Source organism: Pelmatolapia mariae, linkage group LG10_11 (genome assembly GCF_036321145.2).
Source record: "Pelmatolapia mariae isolate MD_Pm_ZW linkage group LG10_11, Pm_UMD_F_2, whole genome shotgun sequence".
NCBI classification, from domain to species: domain Eukaryota; kingdom Metazoa; phylum Chordata; class Actinopteri; order Cichliformes; family Cichlidae; genus Pelmatolapia; species Pelmatolapia mariae.
The window spans coordinates 25,202,447-25,222,238 of NC_086236.1; the positions used below are offsets into that span (position 1 = coordinate 25,202,447).

Sequence of the window (19,792 nt, forward strand, 5' to 3'; positions counted from 1 at the left end):
AGACGGGCAGATTGCGCAGTGCCCCAGGTCATTCCCAGAGGAGTGTGTGCGAGTGCATGTGAGGAGTATAGTGGAAGGGGAACTCCCAGATGGCCCTCCAGAGGCTCCATCATAAACTGCTCTTTTAACCATCTTTCATCTGCCTTATTAAAGCTGGAATGAAGGGGGCTGATCAGGTCACTAGTCCTGACTGAATAAAGCACTCTGCTACGAGCAAAATCAGGGGAAATGCAGGGTTATCCTTGTTGTTGGAGTAGCACGACATTAAGGTGCTGAGCTCAAAAGAGAAATCACAACAAAGAGCCTGGTGCTGCAGAGATTCAGTTTCTTAAACGGACACAGAGTAGGCTGTGGGGACTCCGCTCATGAAACATTCAGCTCCTCTAGTCAGTCACATTTAGCACCCAGTCCCCTTGATTATATTGTTTATTTAGCAAGAATGAGACTGTGAAGTATCTCACTTTACTTTATTTGCTCAAGGCATATGGCTAAAGAAGAACAGTGAAAGAAACTATGCATTGTATATAAAAAAGATGGATGTTGCCAGCATGACATCACACACTGGTTCCCCTACAGAGAAATCACTGTCTTGTACAAAAAAATAAATAGCCGTGTAATATCCTTACATGTTATTGCAAATTGCTTTAAGGTTGTACAAATATTCTTCTATTATAATATTAGAGATCTTCCACCGCCATTAAAATTTATAAATGTGTGATGCTGATGCCCAGTTGCCCTTCAGCATACATGATCATTTTAAATTAGTTAATACCAGAAAATCATTAAGGTTACGTCGCACATAAACCGCATTCTAGCTTCATATAATGCACTTCTTAATTTTTCTCATTGGTGCCTTTGTTTAAAATGACATATTTGACTAACCATTCTTTTTTTCAGGGCCATTAAATTAGTAAATGTCACATCTGTCTAATGCCACGCTGCTTTCTGGTCCTCCCTTGCAGAGCCACAGCTGAAAGGCATTGTTACCCGGCTGTACAGCCAACATGGATACTACCTGCAGATGCAGCCTGATGGCACTGTCGACAGCACAAGGGATGAAAGCAGTTCATTTTGTGAGTATCTATGTACAGATAACATGCTTATGTTGTAAGTTTTTAACAATTATTACAAATCTAGCCTCCAGCATTGCTTCTACCCACTTATATATATATATATATATATATATATATATATATATATATATATATATATATAACTGAAAAATGGAAGTGCTCGTAATTTTTTTGCCAAAGTTAATGCTGTAAAGAACTAAACCGAACAACAGCAGGTCTCGTGCTGTGCTATAAGGGCCCATGGCTGAAGAGTGGAGGGAAAAGTTAGGATTTTGTCAGCTCACCTGTCAAAATTGGTTCAATTAGGACTGTTATTTTTGTCTCTTAATAGGAAGCACATCATGTCGCACTGCCTGTCAAACTTTGGCAATTTAGTGTGTTCTTCTCTCGTGCAGAAATGCTTGGATCACAGATTCTGATTGGATCTGCAGGTCACTATATGCACTTTATAAACCAGAGAGAGCAGTGACATATTGCAACCGTTGAGACGATGTGAATGTTCATCCTGACCTTTCGCAAACTAAATCTGGCCATCAGAGCGGAAACTATGCAGTGCTCTCTTATCATTTCTTTGTTTTTGACCTTCAAGAGTCAGACATGGGCCTTTTTTCATGCCAAAGTCTGAATGTGGCATTTTATTTACTCTCGATGTAAAATTACTTCTTGGTGAACTGTTAACTAGCTTACTAGTGTATTTTACCAACACTGCATTGCTGTCTTTACTCTAAGCTGCAGTTGGCATGGCAGAACATGTCCATTATTGTTCCGTTTTAGTGGCAGCACAAAGCTCAGTGAAGGTGACAGAGTGTTATGTTTCCATAAACATAAAGTAAGAGGTCACTGCATTTGGGCTTAAGAGAGAAACCGCAGGCAGCACTGACACTGGAGCCATTTACCCTGCAAATATGAATACAGAATAGCAGAATGTGTTGTGATATGGTATTGCAGTTTGATTTTCTGACTTTTTCCTTTTTCTCCTCTGTCTTTGTCATGCTCTCTATCTCTGACTTTATTTCCCAATTTAGCACAGTTCAACTTAATTCCAGTGGGGCTGCGGATTGTGGCAATTCAGGGGGCAAAGACAGGGTTCTACCTCGCCATGAATAGTGAAGGATACCTCTATACATCAGTAAGTATACCCATTAGGCTTATACAAACAAAATACTTCCATTTCATGACATATCTGAGATATGTTGCTGTGACACTAAATCCAAGATGATTGTTCTGCTTTTGGATTAGAATGCATCCATTCAGGTTTGGATAACAGCTGCGGGGTCCTGATATCTTTCCTACAGAAAAGCTAATGCCTACTCACATCACTGACAAGGAAATCAAAAAGGAGAAAACCAATCAGGGCGTTATCATCAACTGTCATATTGGATTTAGAGGTTCAGTTGTCTGTTACTTAGACTTCAGTTTACTGTCTCTTCTATTTCAGCATAATTTGCATGACATGGGTCTGATGATGTATACATACATGCATCACAAACCTCGCAATGCATGTATATACAGAACTGTAAAAATGAGGGTAAATTCAAGATATGAGCCCACTTACCACAAAAGCTGGCATATTTTTTGATTCTTGCCTCGCTTATTTATTGCATTGAAAACATAAATTCAATTTTAAATCATTTTTCTAATTTACGAACTTAGAAAGGTGTAAAACAGAAATAAAGTAACATAAGAGTGAAAAGAACAATATATTAGTATGGGTATTAATATAAGTTGATGTATTACAGTTTGTGAAGCTATTTGAGAACACGCTACTAAATAGGATGTCAATAAATAATGACAATTTTCTCCCTTTGGGTTGCATGGGGTTGGTCAACTAGATTGTGATCTTGTATGCTAAAGTAATCTTCAACATCTTAATCACAGCTATGTAGATAAAAATATTCTTTAGCTATAAGTTCAAGCACTTCAGAAAGGACCTCACAAGTATGAATGGACCATTTTCCATACTGCCATTGGTGTACAGATTACAATCATAAGGTGGTCGATGTCTGTTGTGACTGCAGTGAGCCCAGAACCAGAAAGTGGACACAGGAGATGAGTCCTGTCAAGCCTGGATAGTTTAGGAGGCAACTGACAAGTACCAGAATGCTAAGTAAGCAAAGTGTGGTTCTAACAGTAGCAGAAGCAAAAACTGAAGCCACAGAGCATGACTTTCAGTCAGCCTTGAGGTAATTCTAGCAAACTGTCAGGTGACACAAGGAGAAAAGCAGCTCACACTTTATTCAGTGGGGATGGAGAGCTGCTAACTTCAACAGAGGATATAGTCAGACAGTGGAGTACTTCGAGAATCTCTTCAATCCCACTGACACACCTTTTGTAGTGGAACGAGAGACAGTGAAGAGAGAGGTCAGGAGGTAGTTAAACAACATTTTGGTGGCAGGGCACGAGGGGTGGATGAGCTTCACCCTGAGTTTTTTCTGCATTGCAGCTATAAGGGGATCACACTACTCAGCTTGACCAGTAAGGTCTATGCCAGCGTACCGGAGAGGAGAATTCAACCATTAGACGAATCTTGGATTCTGGATAAATAATGTGGTTTTCATCCTGATATTTGAGGGTGTATGGGAGATTGCTCAACCAGTCTACATGTGTTATGTGGACTGGGGTATCCTGCGGGGAATGCTTGTGGTGGTATTGGGTATCAGGACTGTTTTTATCTGGTCCAGTTACCTGGTCCCTGTAAAACCATAGTAAGAGCTTGACTTTCATTGCCAGCAATAAGTTAGCTTGATTCTAAGTGGGCGTTAAATTCCACCAGGCCTTCTGTTTGTCACCGATTCAAAAAGGGAAGGGAAAATTCTATAGAAAAGTCTGTTTTTGGCTTTTTTATTTCTAGGTGCAGCCAAGGGGTGGAAGGTGTCGGGCTCAGTGGTTTCAGGTTCTCATCTCTGCTTTTTGCAGAAGATGTGGTTTTGCTGGCTTCACCAAGTAATGACCTTCTGTTTGCACTGAGGTGATTTGCTCCTAAGTGTGAAGTGACTGGGATGAGAAATAGTGCCTCAAAGTAGGGTTTTGCTGTCAACTATCATTCATTGAGGACAATGATTGTGATAGTAAGCACAAGAGCGATCCTTTCTGAGCATGCCTAGATATACAGCATTATTCTGGTCACTATTGTTGCCATTAAAATGTTCAGTCAGTGTATGGCTATACTGAACAAAGCTAAATAATTGCAAATATAGACATTGATACTAGACACCTTACAGATCATTTGTACCAAAACAATTTAACCTATCTTTATGTTGCAGTATTTTAAAAAACATTAATTTGGGGACTTTGATGTAATCATCTTCTTGTCCTAATACAGCTAGAAAATAAACAGCTCTGGTCAAGTGAGTTATGCTAAACATGTTACGCTACACATATTTTACTGAGATAGTTTATAATTCAGAAACATCTTTAGAACCTTTTAACTGTTGACGTTTTATTTTTTTTATTGCAACCAATGGAATGTAATGAGTTGTGTACTTGAAACAGGGGTAAAAGCCTGAGATATGTCAAATTACACAAGAACTGGACTGAAAGTCAGAGGTAATGGGTCTTAAGGAGTGATGAGTCCAAATTAAAAAAAAATTGGTTCAAGTTGTTGTCAGTATGTACAGTGGAGGTCAGGAGAGTGGTACAACAGTGAGTATGTACAGCCATCAGTAAAACACGGTGGAGGCTTTGTCGTGTTTTGGGGATGAATTTCAGCCAGTGGTGCTGGGGATCTTGTCAAAACTAATGGAAATATGAAAGCAGAAAAGTTCCATCAGATTGTGATCCACCATGTAAAACCATCTGGAAAGTACCTGATGGCCAGCTGCTTCCTTTGCAGCACAAAAGTGGCCCCACTGATATGCCTTCTGTAATGGAAGCAAAGTCTGGGAACAATAGGGAGTGACCTCAAGCGGCCAGACCTCACGAGGCACCACAATGGTTGGTGGAACCCTTCAAGGACCACCACATCTCAAAAACTAGTGGTTCCTTTATTCAAGAAAGGGAACCAGAGAGTGTGCCCCAACTATTGGGGGATCATACTCCTCAACCCACCTGAGAATCTTCATGCCAGGATACTGGAGAGGATATTTAAGCGTATATCAGAGTTAGCACCACGAGTCTATGTGCCTTGTGGACTTACAGAAGGCATTCAATCATGTCAATTGCATGGCGAAATAGCATCAGGAGCTCATTCATTTGGAGTACACCCACCATTTGAGGGGTGTCTAACTTCAGTCTCTACTCCAAAACAGCCGAATCAAATGATTGGATTTTCTCTTCAGCATTCCATCAGGTTTGGCAAAGGCCTGGTAACAAGCCATTCACTTGATTCAGGTGTGTCGGAACAAGGATGCATCTAAAAGGTGCAGGACAGTAGCTCTCGAGGACTGGAGTTGGACAGCCCTGCGCCATTCCTTCACATTGAAAGGAGCCAGTTGAGGTGGTTTGGAGATCTGATTTGGATGTCCAAACCACCTCCTTCTAGGTAAGGTGTTATGGGCATGTCCTACTGAGAGGAGGGCATGCTGAGAGTTTAAATCTCTCGATTGGTTTAGAAATGCCTCAATATCCCCCGGTAGAGCTGGAAGAGGTCAAGTCATGTTTATTTCTATTGCATATTTAAAAACAATTGCTGTACATCTAAAACTTTAGCCAGAGAGGGAGGTTGGGGTTACTCTGCTTAGACTGCTGCACCCCGCAACCTAAAGCCAGATATGCCACAGCAGATGGATGAATGAATGAACGGATGGATGGATGCTCTATTTACAAATTTCAATACATTGCTACACCCTTATCCAATTTTCCAAGTTATAATAAGAGATAGCTCAGCACTTGTATAGTTCTGTAGTTTTTGCTCCATAGTAGTGAAATAAGTCATCAGATCCTTAACTGACGTAAAAGTAGCAATACCACACTGTGGCAATACTCCGCAACAAAATAAATATCCTGTCAACTTAAAATATGTGAGGCAAAGCTTAGTAGCAAAATACAACAATTTATTTTTCAGAAATGTGTCCCAGGTCTCTGTTTTATGTATACTGTATATTACATTTTACCACTCTAGGTATTTAAGCTTATTTGAAGTCATTTATATTCTTAAAAGTCGACCTTTCACTGTTTAAGAAAATAAAATGTTCAGGCTTTGAGACCAAGCATATACAGTACCAACTCATCTGAGAGTTTTAACTAAATAGTTTATATTTTAAGAAGTGAAGGAATGGACAAAAAGGGCAGATGGATAGTTCCAATGTCGTCTGTCTCAGAACACTTGACTCTTTCAGTCAGCACCTTAGACAGCTTTGGTGTCACTTCAAGAGGATAAAGTCTGATCAGCACTCTGGACAGTGCTTGTAATACTGCTTACATGCGATTAGTGTCAAATCACTTAACCATGGCTACATGCTTGAAAATTTATGACTACTACAGGAAATGTTGACTCTTTACACCTTACTGTGACAACTTTGTTTCCTATGAAATCCTGCATGAGATAAAAATACCAAGGTGATAAAGTTACATTTGTTGCTATAAATAACAAAGACCAGGTTATCTTAAAGTCACTAGAAAGTTAGACTGTGCACAGCTGATCATTTTTCAACTTGTGTCAATATCCTAGCTATGAAAAAGTACAAATATTGAAACACTTATGCACCAATTTGTAAAAACACATTTATTTATTCATATGTGTTGTATAACTAGGATCTTTTCTCTCTACTGGTTATATGTGCTGCTTTCAAGAACAGAAAATTACATGCAAAATCAGTGAATGCAAGTGTGCATCGATGCATATAAATGCGAGAGGACCATCTGTGCATGAAAGAGTCAAATCTTGAATATTGGCATATGGACTGCAACATCTCTTATTATCTTCTCAGCCCCTGATTAGCATGCATTAGACTTTGGTGCCTTTCCTCTGTGCGAAGAGGAGAGAAGGGATTTCCTCAGCAGCAGTCGATAGCTGTAGCACATCCCAAACTGACCTCTTTCAGAGAGATTCCTCTCTTTTACACACAGTTATGGGCTCATATAGGTGCAGTACAACAGAACATGATTTTCTTTTGGCCATAAAGCATGTTCTAATTTCTGATACATTAGTAGTCTCATTTTATTTAATCTTAGTTCTTTGAGGGAGTGCATTTGGCAAATGTCTACATAACTTTGTGCTGTGTTTAAATGTAAATCAACAACAACAGAGCTGAGGTGGCTAACAGAGTGTTTTCTCACTGCTTGTTCTGCCACTTGTGTTAGTTATTAGAATGTTTTGCCTCTGCATGCTCAAGGGAAAATTTTCTCATGCCCCTGCCTCATGCATATACAGTAGTGTGTGGCTGTTGAGCCAGACTTCGAAAAAACAGAGGAAGGAAGTCAACAGTAGCATTGTCTCAGACATAAATCTCAACCTCACTACCTGTGGGTGACAACAGGAAAAGGCTGGTCCCGATACAAAAATAGAGCTTGGCTTGTTCTTGCCCCATTTTATAATCTATGTGTTCTGGAAAAACTCCTCATGGACACTGAGAAAAAGAGAGAGGAAGAGTGTGTGTGTATGTGCTAGGGAGAGAGAGAGAGAGAATGAGAGGGAGGGAGAAAAGAGCTTGTGTTAGTAAAGGCAAACATGACCATCAACAAGCAAGTTTTGGCCAAAGATATGCTGGTCAAAACCAGTCAATACTTAGACATATATATATATATATATATATATATATATATATATATATATATATATATATATATATATATATATATATATATATATATATATATATATACACATATATATATATATATATATATATATATATATATATATATATATATATATATAAACTCTCATGTGGGACATTGTGCAATTAAATAGTGTGGTGTACAAGCCTTTTAATTCATTAAAAGATACTAAAGTATCGATGGGTGTGTTTAGAACAGACCGGCACCAAAAGAGACGAAACATAGACAGACACAGGAAAGGGAGAAGAAAAGTGGAGAAGGTATTGATGAAAACCTGTGTCCTTCTTATTCTTTTTCATGAAAGGATTACATTGAGATGCAGGACAGCACCACTGCTTGATAGCATCGCTTTTATCACAGGACAGGGGAAAATGTGGACATTAGAAAAAGCAGCAGGGAGAATAATTGGCCAGAGCCAAAGAAAAGAGGCGGAGTGCAGAAATGTAACAATAAAGAAGGACATTTTTCCAAGGCAGCCAATTAGGAGCACTTAGGAAAGGCAAAAATCCTATTCTTTGTGATGGATTCATGAGCCGGCCTGTACCGTGGCTCTCCTACCAAAATAGTCTCAGGATACATTATCCGATTTGCTACTGTATGGAATAGCTATTAACCACAGTGCTGCGTCCCAGAATATTTAAAGCAGAGGGTTTTCTGATAAAGGCAGCGGGCAGTGCGAAGCAGTCACCGCTGTCGCCGACGGTGGGAGAAGGGAATGTCAGCGACAGCTCCACTCTCAGCAGCATTATATTGACAAGGGCCTTCCAGCTATCAATCAGCACTGCAGAGCCACGAGTCTCGGCACATTATCATCCACTCTATTCTTGTCATGTGAGCTTCATTTCTCCCCGGACAGATCATACATGTGTGGTGCTAGACAGTATTCTCATCCTCTCTGAATCCCTCTTAATAAGCTTCTGTAGTCTACTGACTTATGTAACTAGTTGTGTCATAGTGCATCCACATCTGGCTTGACAAACAACATCAGCAACATGCCCTGCTGGGGAGGGGGAGGTGGAGGGCTTCCTGAACGCAGAGAGCATGTATGTGTGTGTACTAGGGGAATGTTGCATGGATGAGCTTTACATTTCATGTTGTCATGTGAGTGGGCTGCTGCAGCAGTGATGCAAAACTATGGGAATGTGGTGGGATTACTGGAGCTGGGCACATTTCACAGCTTCCCATAGATTACACAAGGAGTTGATGGGCCGGTTAATAGATGCAGGAAGCCTGCATGACACTATGACCCCTGCTGTCTAAATGGGGAACTGCAAATGTTTTAACATGATAAATGCAAATGATGTTTTGGCTTACAGAAATAGAGCTATATTTTCAGGGGCATCAGTTCTGATTTCATGCTTGTACATGCATGATGAAATTAAAGTGAACAAGATATTACATATTATGCATGGAATTACTCTCTCTAATTAGTCACAACCTCACTCCTGTCCCCTATATCCTAATTATCTACAGGGTAAGATTAGGGAACTCTGCCCTGTGAGTGTGTGTGTGTGTGGCTTGATGCACTTCCAGAGTATGGTCGTGGTGGAGAGCAAAGCTTACTGAAGCAGGTAGAACAGATGTAATCAGACACAAGGAATGAGGAAGGAGGTTGCGTGTGTGGGCGGGGAAGGTCTGGATGATACTCTGCATCATAAAAAGGTTCTACCCATCTTAGGAATTCTCCGCATGGACCCTACATATTATCTTTCTCATCTGCTTTCATTCGCATTAATTTTTTGGCTTGCGACACATGAAGGGGGAAGCTAGCTAGCCAAGTTTCCAAATAAGTCACGGTTAAAGAAGGAGATTTTTATTTCGTTTTCAGTCCAAGCACCCACCACTTAGATGGAAATATTCCCTCATCGCTCTTTAAAATGTGCAACGCTCCACACATCATTAGCAATAATTCATCTGCAGACGTTGGTGGCTTGAGTGATGTTGTCAGTGGGAGCGGAAACTATTGTTTTGCTAGGGTCTAAAGGTTACCTCAAGGTGAGTTTGAGAGATGGCGATAATTACAGCAACATATTTGTATCCGTTAGGGAGAGCAATAGAAGCCACTGTGGTAGGTCATCATGAAAAATCCTTGTATTATAAGGACATTTTTTTTACTGTCCTGTCTGCTCTCGCAGAATGTTTTTTCTTTAGATTTTCTGAGACTACTTGAATGAAGTACAGAAAACGTGAGTTCTATCATTAGACTAATTTCAGGAGCGTGATTATGAAGGGTAATTATAGGATGACTTGGGAGAGGGGTTATCACTGGTGTCATTTCAGAGGTTGAACTAAGGGGCATTGTGCTGTAGTAATGGGTTCTGTTTCCAGAGGAATGTGAGTGTTAGATTGTGGGGTGCTGACGACTAAAGCCCTTGTCAGCTCAGCGTGCGCTCCTTTTGGTCCTGGGGGATAATAGGGATCTCCCTTTCTCTCAATTCTTAATCTCCTTTATTACCCACCAACCCCTCTGTCCTCTCTGAGTGATCTTCTGCTTTCTTTCCTGTCTCCCCTACCTTTCCCCTTCTGTCTCCCGCACTTCCCACCCTCTTGCTTTCTGGTCTGATTAATAATGAATGAAGCAGATCATCTATCGATCCCATCCTCTGTGTTAGCACAGCAGAAGATATCAAACCTGTCAGTGGATCTTAAAATAGCTCTGCAATGTGGTGGTAGCAGGAGTGTTTGTTGAGTTAAGGGTAGAAGCTTATTTTCATATGGTAGGAAGGTGGCAGTGAAATGGACATGAACGTTGGTGGAGCAGTGGGTCAGAAATAAATGGAGGGAGGACACACAGTCCTAAAATACCTTGCTAAAGGATAAAACTCCCCTATAAAGCAGAAAGGTGATGATCTGTGATAAGTTTGAAACTGAAGGTCTCTTATATCTCTTTATTAAAACTTGTCTACGCCAAGTTTGATGCTACTGTTTGTCCCGAGTCTCAGAAATTCTCCACTCAGCCATTTCTGGCCTGCTGCTCTCACTTAATCAATCCAGCAGATTGGCTTTGCTCTCTGACAGGGGACAGACTCTGTCCAGACCCTGATGGAGACTAAGAGTGATGTATATCTGTCACAATTGGTTAATCTCACCAGCCAACATTATGCAGTGTTCAGTAGCCCTTACACTGAGTACAGAGAGAGGGAAAGTGCTGCAGGGACATGATCACTTACAAAGAATGGTTTAACTGTTGGACATGATCCAAGTTCTTCTAATCTGATTTTCCGTTGTCTATACACATTTGGTCAGTCACGGACAATTGGCATTACATGAGAGTGGCCTATATTAATAATCTCATTTAGGGGATTGCAGGGTGATAGGGGATTGCAGGGTGATAGATCTTTCTGTTGTTTAATTTGAGTCTGGAAAAAACCAACAAAAAAACCAAAAACATGTATCGTAAATATAAATGCTAGTTTGTGACCCTTAAAATATAGTTTGTTTCCAACCTGTTTTTCTAAGATTTAGAGGTCCTATAGATGTGAACTTTCTCACACCTCAGCGTCGACTCTGCCCACAAAATGTTTCGTTTTAAGTCAATTCATTAATTTGGGCCACTGAGAAACCACCCCTTGGTTTAAACGCTCAACTTTGGTATTTTGACTGTGCTGTTTCTTTGCTTGTTTCTGCTGTAGCTAATGCTAGCAATTGCTAGGTAGTGTGTTATAGCCATTATGTACTACACTCAAGAAATGGCACTCACTATATGTCAAAAAGAAAACGCTATATTGTTGTAATAACAGGTTAAATTTAACTACAGAAACAAAAACTATTTCCACCAGGCTGTTAACTAAGGATGTTCCTGGCAACTAGTCTTCTAATTGTCGAAAAAGATACAAAATCCTGAGAAAACAAAGTTGAGCATGCTTTAAATATACAAAATTAAATATTGGTCAAATGAGTATTCAGTCTGCATTTTAAGAGCTGAAACTGTTAAACACGTTTATTGTTATGTCCCAGTGTAGCTGTCCCCAGGAGCGCAACATAAGGGTTAAAAAGGGTGTCCCCATTCCTGTCCCCAAAGCCAGACCTAATAGCTAATATAACGTTACCGTTGCTAGGAGTGTCGCTGAAATGTGCAGAACTTTACACAGCGTCAGATTAATTTGGCCTTAGCAGTGCTAGCAGCTGTAGCGTTAGCTTCTTCCATGCTGGCGTTCACATCCCAGTACAGAATATAGTTACACTTGACTTCACTGATTTTTATTGTATTTTTTAAATGAAATTCAGCCATTTACTTTACATCATGTTACAACGTCTAATTACAAAGAGAGCAAAAAAGAGGGTTTAAAGAGAGGCGGTGGTGCAGCCATTTGTCAGGGCTGAAATTTTGGGTAGCGGACTGTGGCTTTGTAACATCTTTTAACTAGTAACTGCCACTGTACATTGATAAAATAAGAATAATAATTTTAACCAACTGCAGTTGGGTAATTTCCACATAGGCGTCTACTTTTTGGAAACTGCGGTGTTTGGCTCTGCAACGGGCATCCTTTTTCAAGCACATATGTTGCTGTCTGGTCTCTGTCTATGTAACTTTTATTTAACCAGGCAAGACATTAAAAACAAATTCTTATGCACGATGTCATAATTATAAGCTTAACACAAATTAAATGCGGTATGCATGTCATAACCAATTATGGCATACATATTGCAGTGATTCCAAACACTGGTAAACTTTACCAGTATTATCCCCACCCCTATAATCATCCCAGGCTCAGCATATTGTGATGCCTCCGAAGCAGTTCCTGCACTTTGATGTCATTTATATGTACACACAGCAATGTATGTGTGCACATTGCAGTGTGTTGGTGTCATTGTTTAGGTGTCTTTCATCTTCTTTTTCCATCTATGCATTTTCCCTTTGGGTAGTTGTTATGTTTAGCAGAGATGTTAATGCTTTTTCTCACATCTATATTATAGTCTGCACCTTTTCTTGCTGTTCTTAAAAGACCAGAACATCCACGCTCTCAAAGAAACACAAGTTCAGATCTAATTCTATCCTTCCTTTCCCTCCGGAAACAGCCACCTCATTAATGTGTTTCACAGTATGCATCCCATATTTTTCTTTTTGTTTTTTTCTGTTTCCTTTTTAGTCTGGGCTGACATGCAGTGTAGTCCAAGTTCAAAGACTTGCGATAATTTTGAAATATTCTCATCACATTTGCAGATTACTTTTTCTTGTTGTGTTCGGTTTGACAATATGAATGCAATTCTTCTCCTATTCCATATCTTGTTTCAGGAGCACTTCACTCCTGAGTGCAGGTTCAAAGAGAGCGTGTTTGAGAACTACTACGTTACGTACTCCTCCATGCTCTATCGCCAGACCCAGTCTGGCCGTTCCTGGTATATCGGTATCAACCGTGACGGTCAGGTCATGAAGGGCAACCGGGTAAAGAAGACCAAGGGAGCGGCACACTTCCTGCCTAAAGTTATAGAGGGTATATTAAAAAAAAAAAACAATATTGAAATAGTTTATTTCTCAGTTATTAATCATTAAACTAAATTGCTAACTGACATCTCCTATCTTTGTTACACAGTTGCAATGTATAAGGAGCCATCGCTACACGAGCTAGTCAGTGAGCCAGTGAGCCCACCTCGGAAGACGGTGAAGACATCAGATTCGCCGTCCCTAAAGAATGGACAGAAAGAAGCTCCCAAGGCTGAGGCCTCATAGCACAGGAGAATGAGGGTGGGACAAAGGGTAGCAGTGACACTTGAAACAAAGTTGCCCACTATGCACTGAGGGTGGCTGGGGGAATGGTCCTCAGCGGCCACCTCATTCCAGAAGTGCACTCCAAGATGCTGAGGGATAAAGAGTCAGCAGTCCATCAGCAGCCAAGAAGACCTGAGAGAGGAGTCCCCCCTCACCTGAAACCACAAAAGGAAAGCCCAGGGTCTGAGCCAGAACTCCTACCACCGCCCACCCTTTCTCCTAGTGTCACCTCTTTCTGTACCTGTTGTGATTTGCTTACGTGCAGCCCCATTTATTTCTCCGTCAGGATCAAGCTTCTTTGTCTGCTGACAGTTTCATCTTTTCTCATATGCCTTCCCCACCATCAGCTCTATTGTACTGTATAGTCACCACACACACACACACACACACATATCCAGCACTGACTCCGCAGGATAATCCTCACCCATGGGCTCCCTCTTGAGCCCTAAAGTTGGTGACAGTGTGGCTCAGCCAGCTTTCCACCCACCATCTGCCTACCAGCTAATCACTAAGGTCAACTAAAGCTCAAAGTGAGATGATATGGCTTAGAGACGAAAGAAATCTGCAGGAAGCTTGGATCGGGTCAGGTCAGCAGCAACTAAAAACGAATCCTTTTCCTCTTTTGTTTGCTTTCTTTGCTAGCTGTGATAATAACTGGATGATGCTAAAAACATTATATCAAATAAGCAGAGAGGTGGGGATGGTTGCTTCAGTCCTGTTGGAGATAAGAAAGCAGAATGTTTGAATTTCACAGCAAATGCTATGAAGTTCAGGAGCAAGGAACTGCTCGCATAGGTGTAAGCAGTGGTTCCCAGTAAAATAAATTAATAACCTAAAGCAGCTACTCTTCTTGGGAAGATGAGCCATAAAATATCATTTACTTTCATGTATTTTTGTTTTTGTTTTTCCAGACTCTAATGGAAAGGGTCAAAAGGCTTGAGCAATATTTATACCAGCAAAAACAAAAACAGGGGCGGCATAAGTAAGTGAGACAGTGCATGACACCCTCTTTCTACTGCAGTAATCTCTAACAGGTGATCGCTAATTATGGCGCTTGCTCATTAAAGGCTACAAATGAAACAACTGGCTCATATTTTAAACCCAGGGTGGATCAGTCACCTGAAAAAGCACGCTAGTGTACACTTTGCTCGGCATCTGCTGTCAGCGTAAAGCCAGGTTTGAAGCCCAACATCAAAGCCAAAGGAGCCTCTGAGTTGGAGCACTTGTTATTCTGAGGATGTCTGGCAGCTTATCCACTCACTAGCTTTATCAAATCACCTTGGAAGAATTGCCCTCAAAAATGTAGTTGTCTGAGTGAACGTCTTGCTGTGATTGTGTTTTAACCCCCTTATGTGGCTGTCTTTTAGAGTATAAATGTTAGGTAAGATTCTGTGTGAATGAGTGCATGCACAGAGGATAGAAAGAGGAACTGTGGGTAACCTCTACTGTGTCCTTCAGACACAGCACAATGTTGCGTCTTTGACATGTCTGTGTCGTGGAATAGGTTATACTTTGTACCACTCTCACTGACTTTTGTGTGATGTGTATATATTTTAAATGAATGAGTGTCCTCAAAGGAATCTTCATTAAATGTAACTTTTTTTTTTAGTTTCAATTAACCGGTATTTTGATTGCATCGAGAGTGAACTGCATGCAATTTTAGAATTGTATGCAACTGACCTGATACAAGGTGTCTAAATGGGAGATGTCAGGGATATTTCAGTGATGGCTGCTGTTGGGTGCTGTCTGCTCTGGTAAGTCACGCAGGGGAAAAACAAATGTCATCACAATGTTCAGTCAAAGTGAATGGTGCATGGATACTACCAACAAACACAGACAGCGTTAAGTCCCTCGCTATGACAGGAAAGAGCAATGTTGGGAGATGGGGAAGCCAAACGGGAAAAAAATGCCTATTAGATGGCTGCTAAAAATTCCCCGTTAATTCTAGGAAATTCTGTGCATAGGCAATAGTGTTTAATTTGAATGGTCACATAATGTGCAGACATGCTACAGAAAGTGAAAAAGAGGCTTTACGAATGTGCCGTATTGAGCGTGAAAAGTAAGTCGGAAATTGTGTGCGGAATTGTAAAGAAGTCATCACATGGTGGCGGTTATTTAGGAAGAGTGACGGATTAGGAGGTGTATTCTTGAGGAATGTTGATAAGGAATGTGTGCAGTAAAGTAAGCAAGAATTTTGGCAGGATTGCGCGCGGCATGTGGGTATGATAATGAATGTGAGACAAAGAGGCACTGTGTGCTATTTAGGACAGAGGGTCTATGGAGGAAATTAGTTGGAGGGCTTTTCATTTTTTTATCAAGTCTTTCATTTTTCTGGGCTTTTCCAGAGGGAGCTTCACTCAGTTTAAATTTGGATATTTTGTCCTTGCATTGCAGACCTACAAATATCTATTTTGGAAACCCAATGTTCTGCCTCTCGGAGGAGTCTGGTACAGCCTTGTATGGGTTCTAACCATGCATTACTAACTACTGCATGATATAAATGTGTCTGCACAGCAGGCAGCACACGATTTTGAATTCTGAAGTTGATCACAAGTTCACTCTATGAAAGGGAAGAACTTGAAGCCCAACGCAGTGACTGAGTGACAGGAAAGGAATGAGATATAATAGCATTTTTTTTTTTTTTACCAGACTTGCAACTAATAGGAACTTTAAAAACACAAAAGAGTATAAAAATGTATATTTCTGAAGCTCCAATTCATTTTTTAAAAGAAGATTTTAAGAAATAACCCTCAGCACCCTTTGTCGCTTGCCAATCAGTCCTCACCTCTGTAGTAATGACGAATGGCACAGTAAGTTGTCTGATGGTGATACTGCAAGTAGATGGAAAAGTAGGGCTAAATGGAAAAGTATGGCTTTATGGCCATGAAGCAATGTTCTGCAATGTAGAGAAGTTAAGCAATGCAGCTGTTAAGTGAAACTAGTCATGCTCTTGAATGGAAAAGTTAGGAGAGGGAAAAGACATAGTGGTCCTAAAAGTAGAAAAGCTGTTAAGAGGATCTTTGTTATTGTAGTTTAAAGTCTGAATTGTTCTGCTTTGCAAGTGAGAATACATTTATGAATACAGGTCTTGCAAAGCTAACAGTAAGGTGGTGACATGGAAAATTAAAAAAAAAAATGTTATAGTCTGCGTGCCCACACATGAGAGGTTTAAAGTCGTAATCCCTATCCCACACAGATCCCCTTAACCACAGTACCTACAGCCCATTAAGTTTCTTCTCAACATCACATTGCCTGTGTAGGTGTGCATACTTTTAGTGTCTTTATAAGGTCTCTGTGTGCGAGTGTGTGTATCTATGACTAACAGTATGGTAAGACAAGACAGAGAGGCGAGGAGAAAAAAGAAAGGGCATGAGACTGAAACAATGATCGATAGACTCAATAAAACGCAAACGAGAAAAACAGCAACCCTGCAATAGGTGCAAAAATCTCCCCAAGGTCTGCCAAAGACAGGGAAATCCATTTGATCATGATGAGCTCAGAGGGCTGTTGTTTGATTTCGACCTGTAAACTCAACAAAGGAGCCACATGGACAACCCCCGGTGGAGGAGGCTTTTACACTGGAAGATGAATAAATAGTTTTCTCTCATTTTGGAACAGTGTGAGCATCAGTAGCTGTAGTCTGCTTCGAGACACACATCTGTGAAAAGTAAACCAGTTAAACCAAAGGTTAACTGAACCTTAGAAGCAGCAGTTTTACTGCACTGTACAATAACTAACCAACATCCAGGGAATTCTTTGCAGCAAACCCGGGTAACATTTCATTTGATATGTGCAAAAACAAAACGGCCTTTTCATGCGTAGCATTTATCCATGCACTACACGAGTTCATTCTGAGCCATGCACCTTTTTGAGTTTTACATTTTACAAAGCCTGCATGCAGGATTTTCTTATTGCTTTCTAATGAACACTAATGATCCTCAAAAATCCACAAAACCGTGAACCAAATCAACCTGCATTCACAGTACAGAAATGTGCGCCACATTGTCAAATTAAAGGGAAAAATTATGTTTAACTAGCACCCTCTAATGGATGTAGTTGGTTGCTAAGAGGCAGAATTTTTAATCAGGGGCAGAAAGCTGCAGTGCTGAAGGCATAACTTCAAGAATTTTTTTTCTTCCACAGAATTGTAATAACACGGCAATTTATCATGACATTTGGCTGTTTGCATCATACCCTAATGTGGTTATAATGTGCTCGTCGTGGGTTCCTAATGTGGTTTTGATGCCACCGCCTTGCTATGCTGTAAGTTTAAATAGTCAAAATGCAGCATCTCACTGAATTTGATTAATGCTATCCCAATGAATTATTTTATCTATTACAACTCGCAAACAATCACTAATGGCACATGACAGTGGTCCATACACAAGAGATTTAACAATATAAATTGGATAACACAATATGCACACCATTATAAAATACAGTTTTCTAAAAATCCTTTCCCTCTTGCATAACCTAAGTGGGGTTCAAACTGATGGATCTCATTTTTGAAGGCAGTTGTGCCAACTAAATACCTCAAAAACCATCCTAAATAAATTATAAATCAGTCCTGGAATTACGGCAGTACAAAATGGATGTGTGCCACGCTCGCTGTTCCAAGCGTTTTAAATATTCAAAACAGGACACTAACAGAAATTGAGCCTTGGCTGCAACACTGTTTTTGAATAGTTCTTTTTGAATAAGGATTTGTTTAATGTGCAGAATGCACAAAGCCAAATAGACTGAACCTGTGGAGTATGCTGATATTTCTGCTGTTTCAGTGAGTGAATGGCATCTTTCAGGAATGCGTGAGCATGTGAGGAATCTACACAGGGTAGCAGACTGCTTCCAAACAACAGAAGTTGTCTGGATGGTTTATATGTGCGGGATGCTGTCAGTTTACATATATGTTAATACTAACAAATATTGTATATCTGATCTACTAACACATATTTTCATTTTCTTAAAACTGTACTAACTGTGTTAGTGTTGTACTTTTTTTTTTTTTTACTGCCTTTCTGTTGTTATACCTTTTCATGTTTTTCGTTGATGTTGTTTTTATGAAGAATTGTTCTTATTTGGTTGGACTTGCTCGGTTTTATTTGTTGTATTTGCTCAGCACTGTTGAACTCACACCGATGGGGAAACTTCCCCCAAACAGAATCTCACTGTGTGACCAAGTCAGAAAGATAAAATAAAAACAGCAGAACAGTTTCTAAAGCCAATACGTGTCCCGACATGTTCAGCAATGACTTTGGTGGCATCAGACTTACGGTCACACGAGTCTTCCAGACGGTTTCCCACTCTTGTTCTTACAGACTCTTAACTTCTCTCTCTCAAACTGATCTCGTTGTCTTCCAAAAAACAAACAAACACTTTAAAAAATTAAAAAGATAAAGAAGCCATAAATAACACTGGGCCTTGGCACCGATTATCCACAGAGGGCAGGCCTGACTCCTCAGGCACCTCCCGAGTGTCACCAGGGATTTAAACACGGACTCCTTGCACTAAGAGCCCAAAGAAGCAGCAGAAGCAGGGACGTTCTGGCTTTTCTGGATAAGCCAAAAAGCAGCAAAGCAGGAATAAAGACCAGCAATATGCAACCAGAACTACCAGCCTGCACTCAAGGAGGGGAAACAAATCTAACACGCTAACTGCACTCACAACTTGCAGGCTATAATGACAGTCTGCAATAAGAATTACTAATTGTCCAGACTGACATGGTTTGTTTTTTTTCTTAATTTTGTGGTTTTTGCAAAGCATGCATACTTTAATGTTCTTTGGCTCCTTACGGATGACTCCCTCTCAGTATCGACAGACACGTGCCCTCAATTCACCCTCTCTCCATGATTGCCATCAGACCTGTGTATATTTCTACAATAACTCCTACATGAAATGAAAGGAGGTGTCTTATTCTGAAATAATATTCAATAAAATAACATATATTTGTATAATTATAAGCAATGTTCTCTGACTTTTGTGTGTGATTTCTTTTTGTCTCAGCTTCCTTCTAAATCTTTCTAAAAGGCATTAGCTAGTAACAAAATGAGTTTCCCCTTTAATGCGCTGTAGGAAATGAACATTTTTCCTTTCCTTTATTTGTCCTTGCAGTCACATACTCCATTGCTTTTATTATTCCATAGTCTGGTCTATGTAACGTCAAAAAAATACATGAAGTAAAAAATGTTTTTGAGCCAAGTTACAATTATGTTAGAAATAAAGAAGTATGTCATTGCTTTTTTTTTTTTTTTTTTTTTTTTTTAAATGTAGGTCAGAGTTGAGCTACGAGAGACAA

The 19,792-nt window shown here is 40.1% G+C and overlaps 1 protein-coding gene across 2 annotated transcripts in view; it reads left to right on the forward strand.

The window, feature by feature from the left end:
* Positions 1–19,439, forward strand: part of fgf11b (fibroblast growth factor 11b) — a 37,341-nt gene extending 17,902 nt beyond the window's left edge. For both annotated transcript variants that reach the window (XM_063485438.1, XM_063485439.1), the window contains 4 exons: positions 963–1,073; positions 2,099–2,202; positions 13,027–13,225; positions 13,325–19,439. In XM_063485438.1, the coding sequence (XP_063341508.1) occupies positions 963–1,073; positions 2,099–2,202; positions 13,027–13,225; positions 13,325–13,461 (551 nt within the window). In that variant the 3' untranslated portion in view covers positions 13,462–19,439. The remainder of the gene's footprint in view (positions 1–962; positions 1,074–2,098; positions 2,203–13,026; positions 13,226–13,324) is intronic.
* The last annotated feature ends 353 nt before the right edge of the window (positions 19,440–19,792 follow it).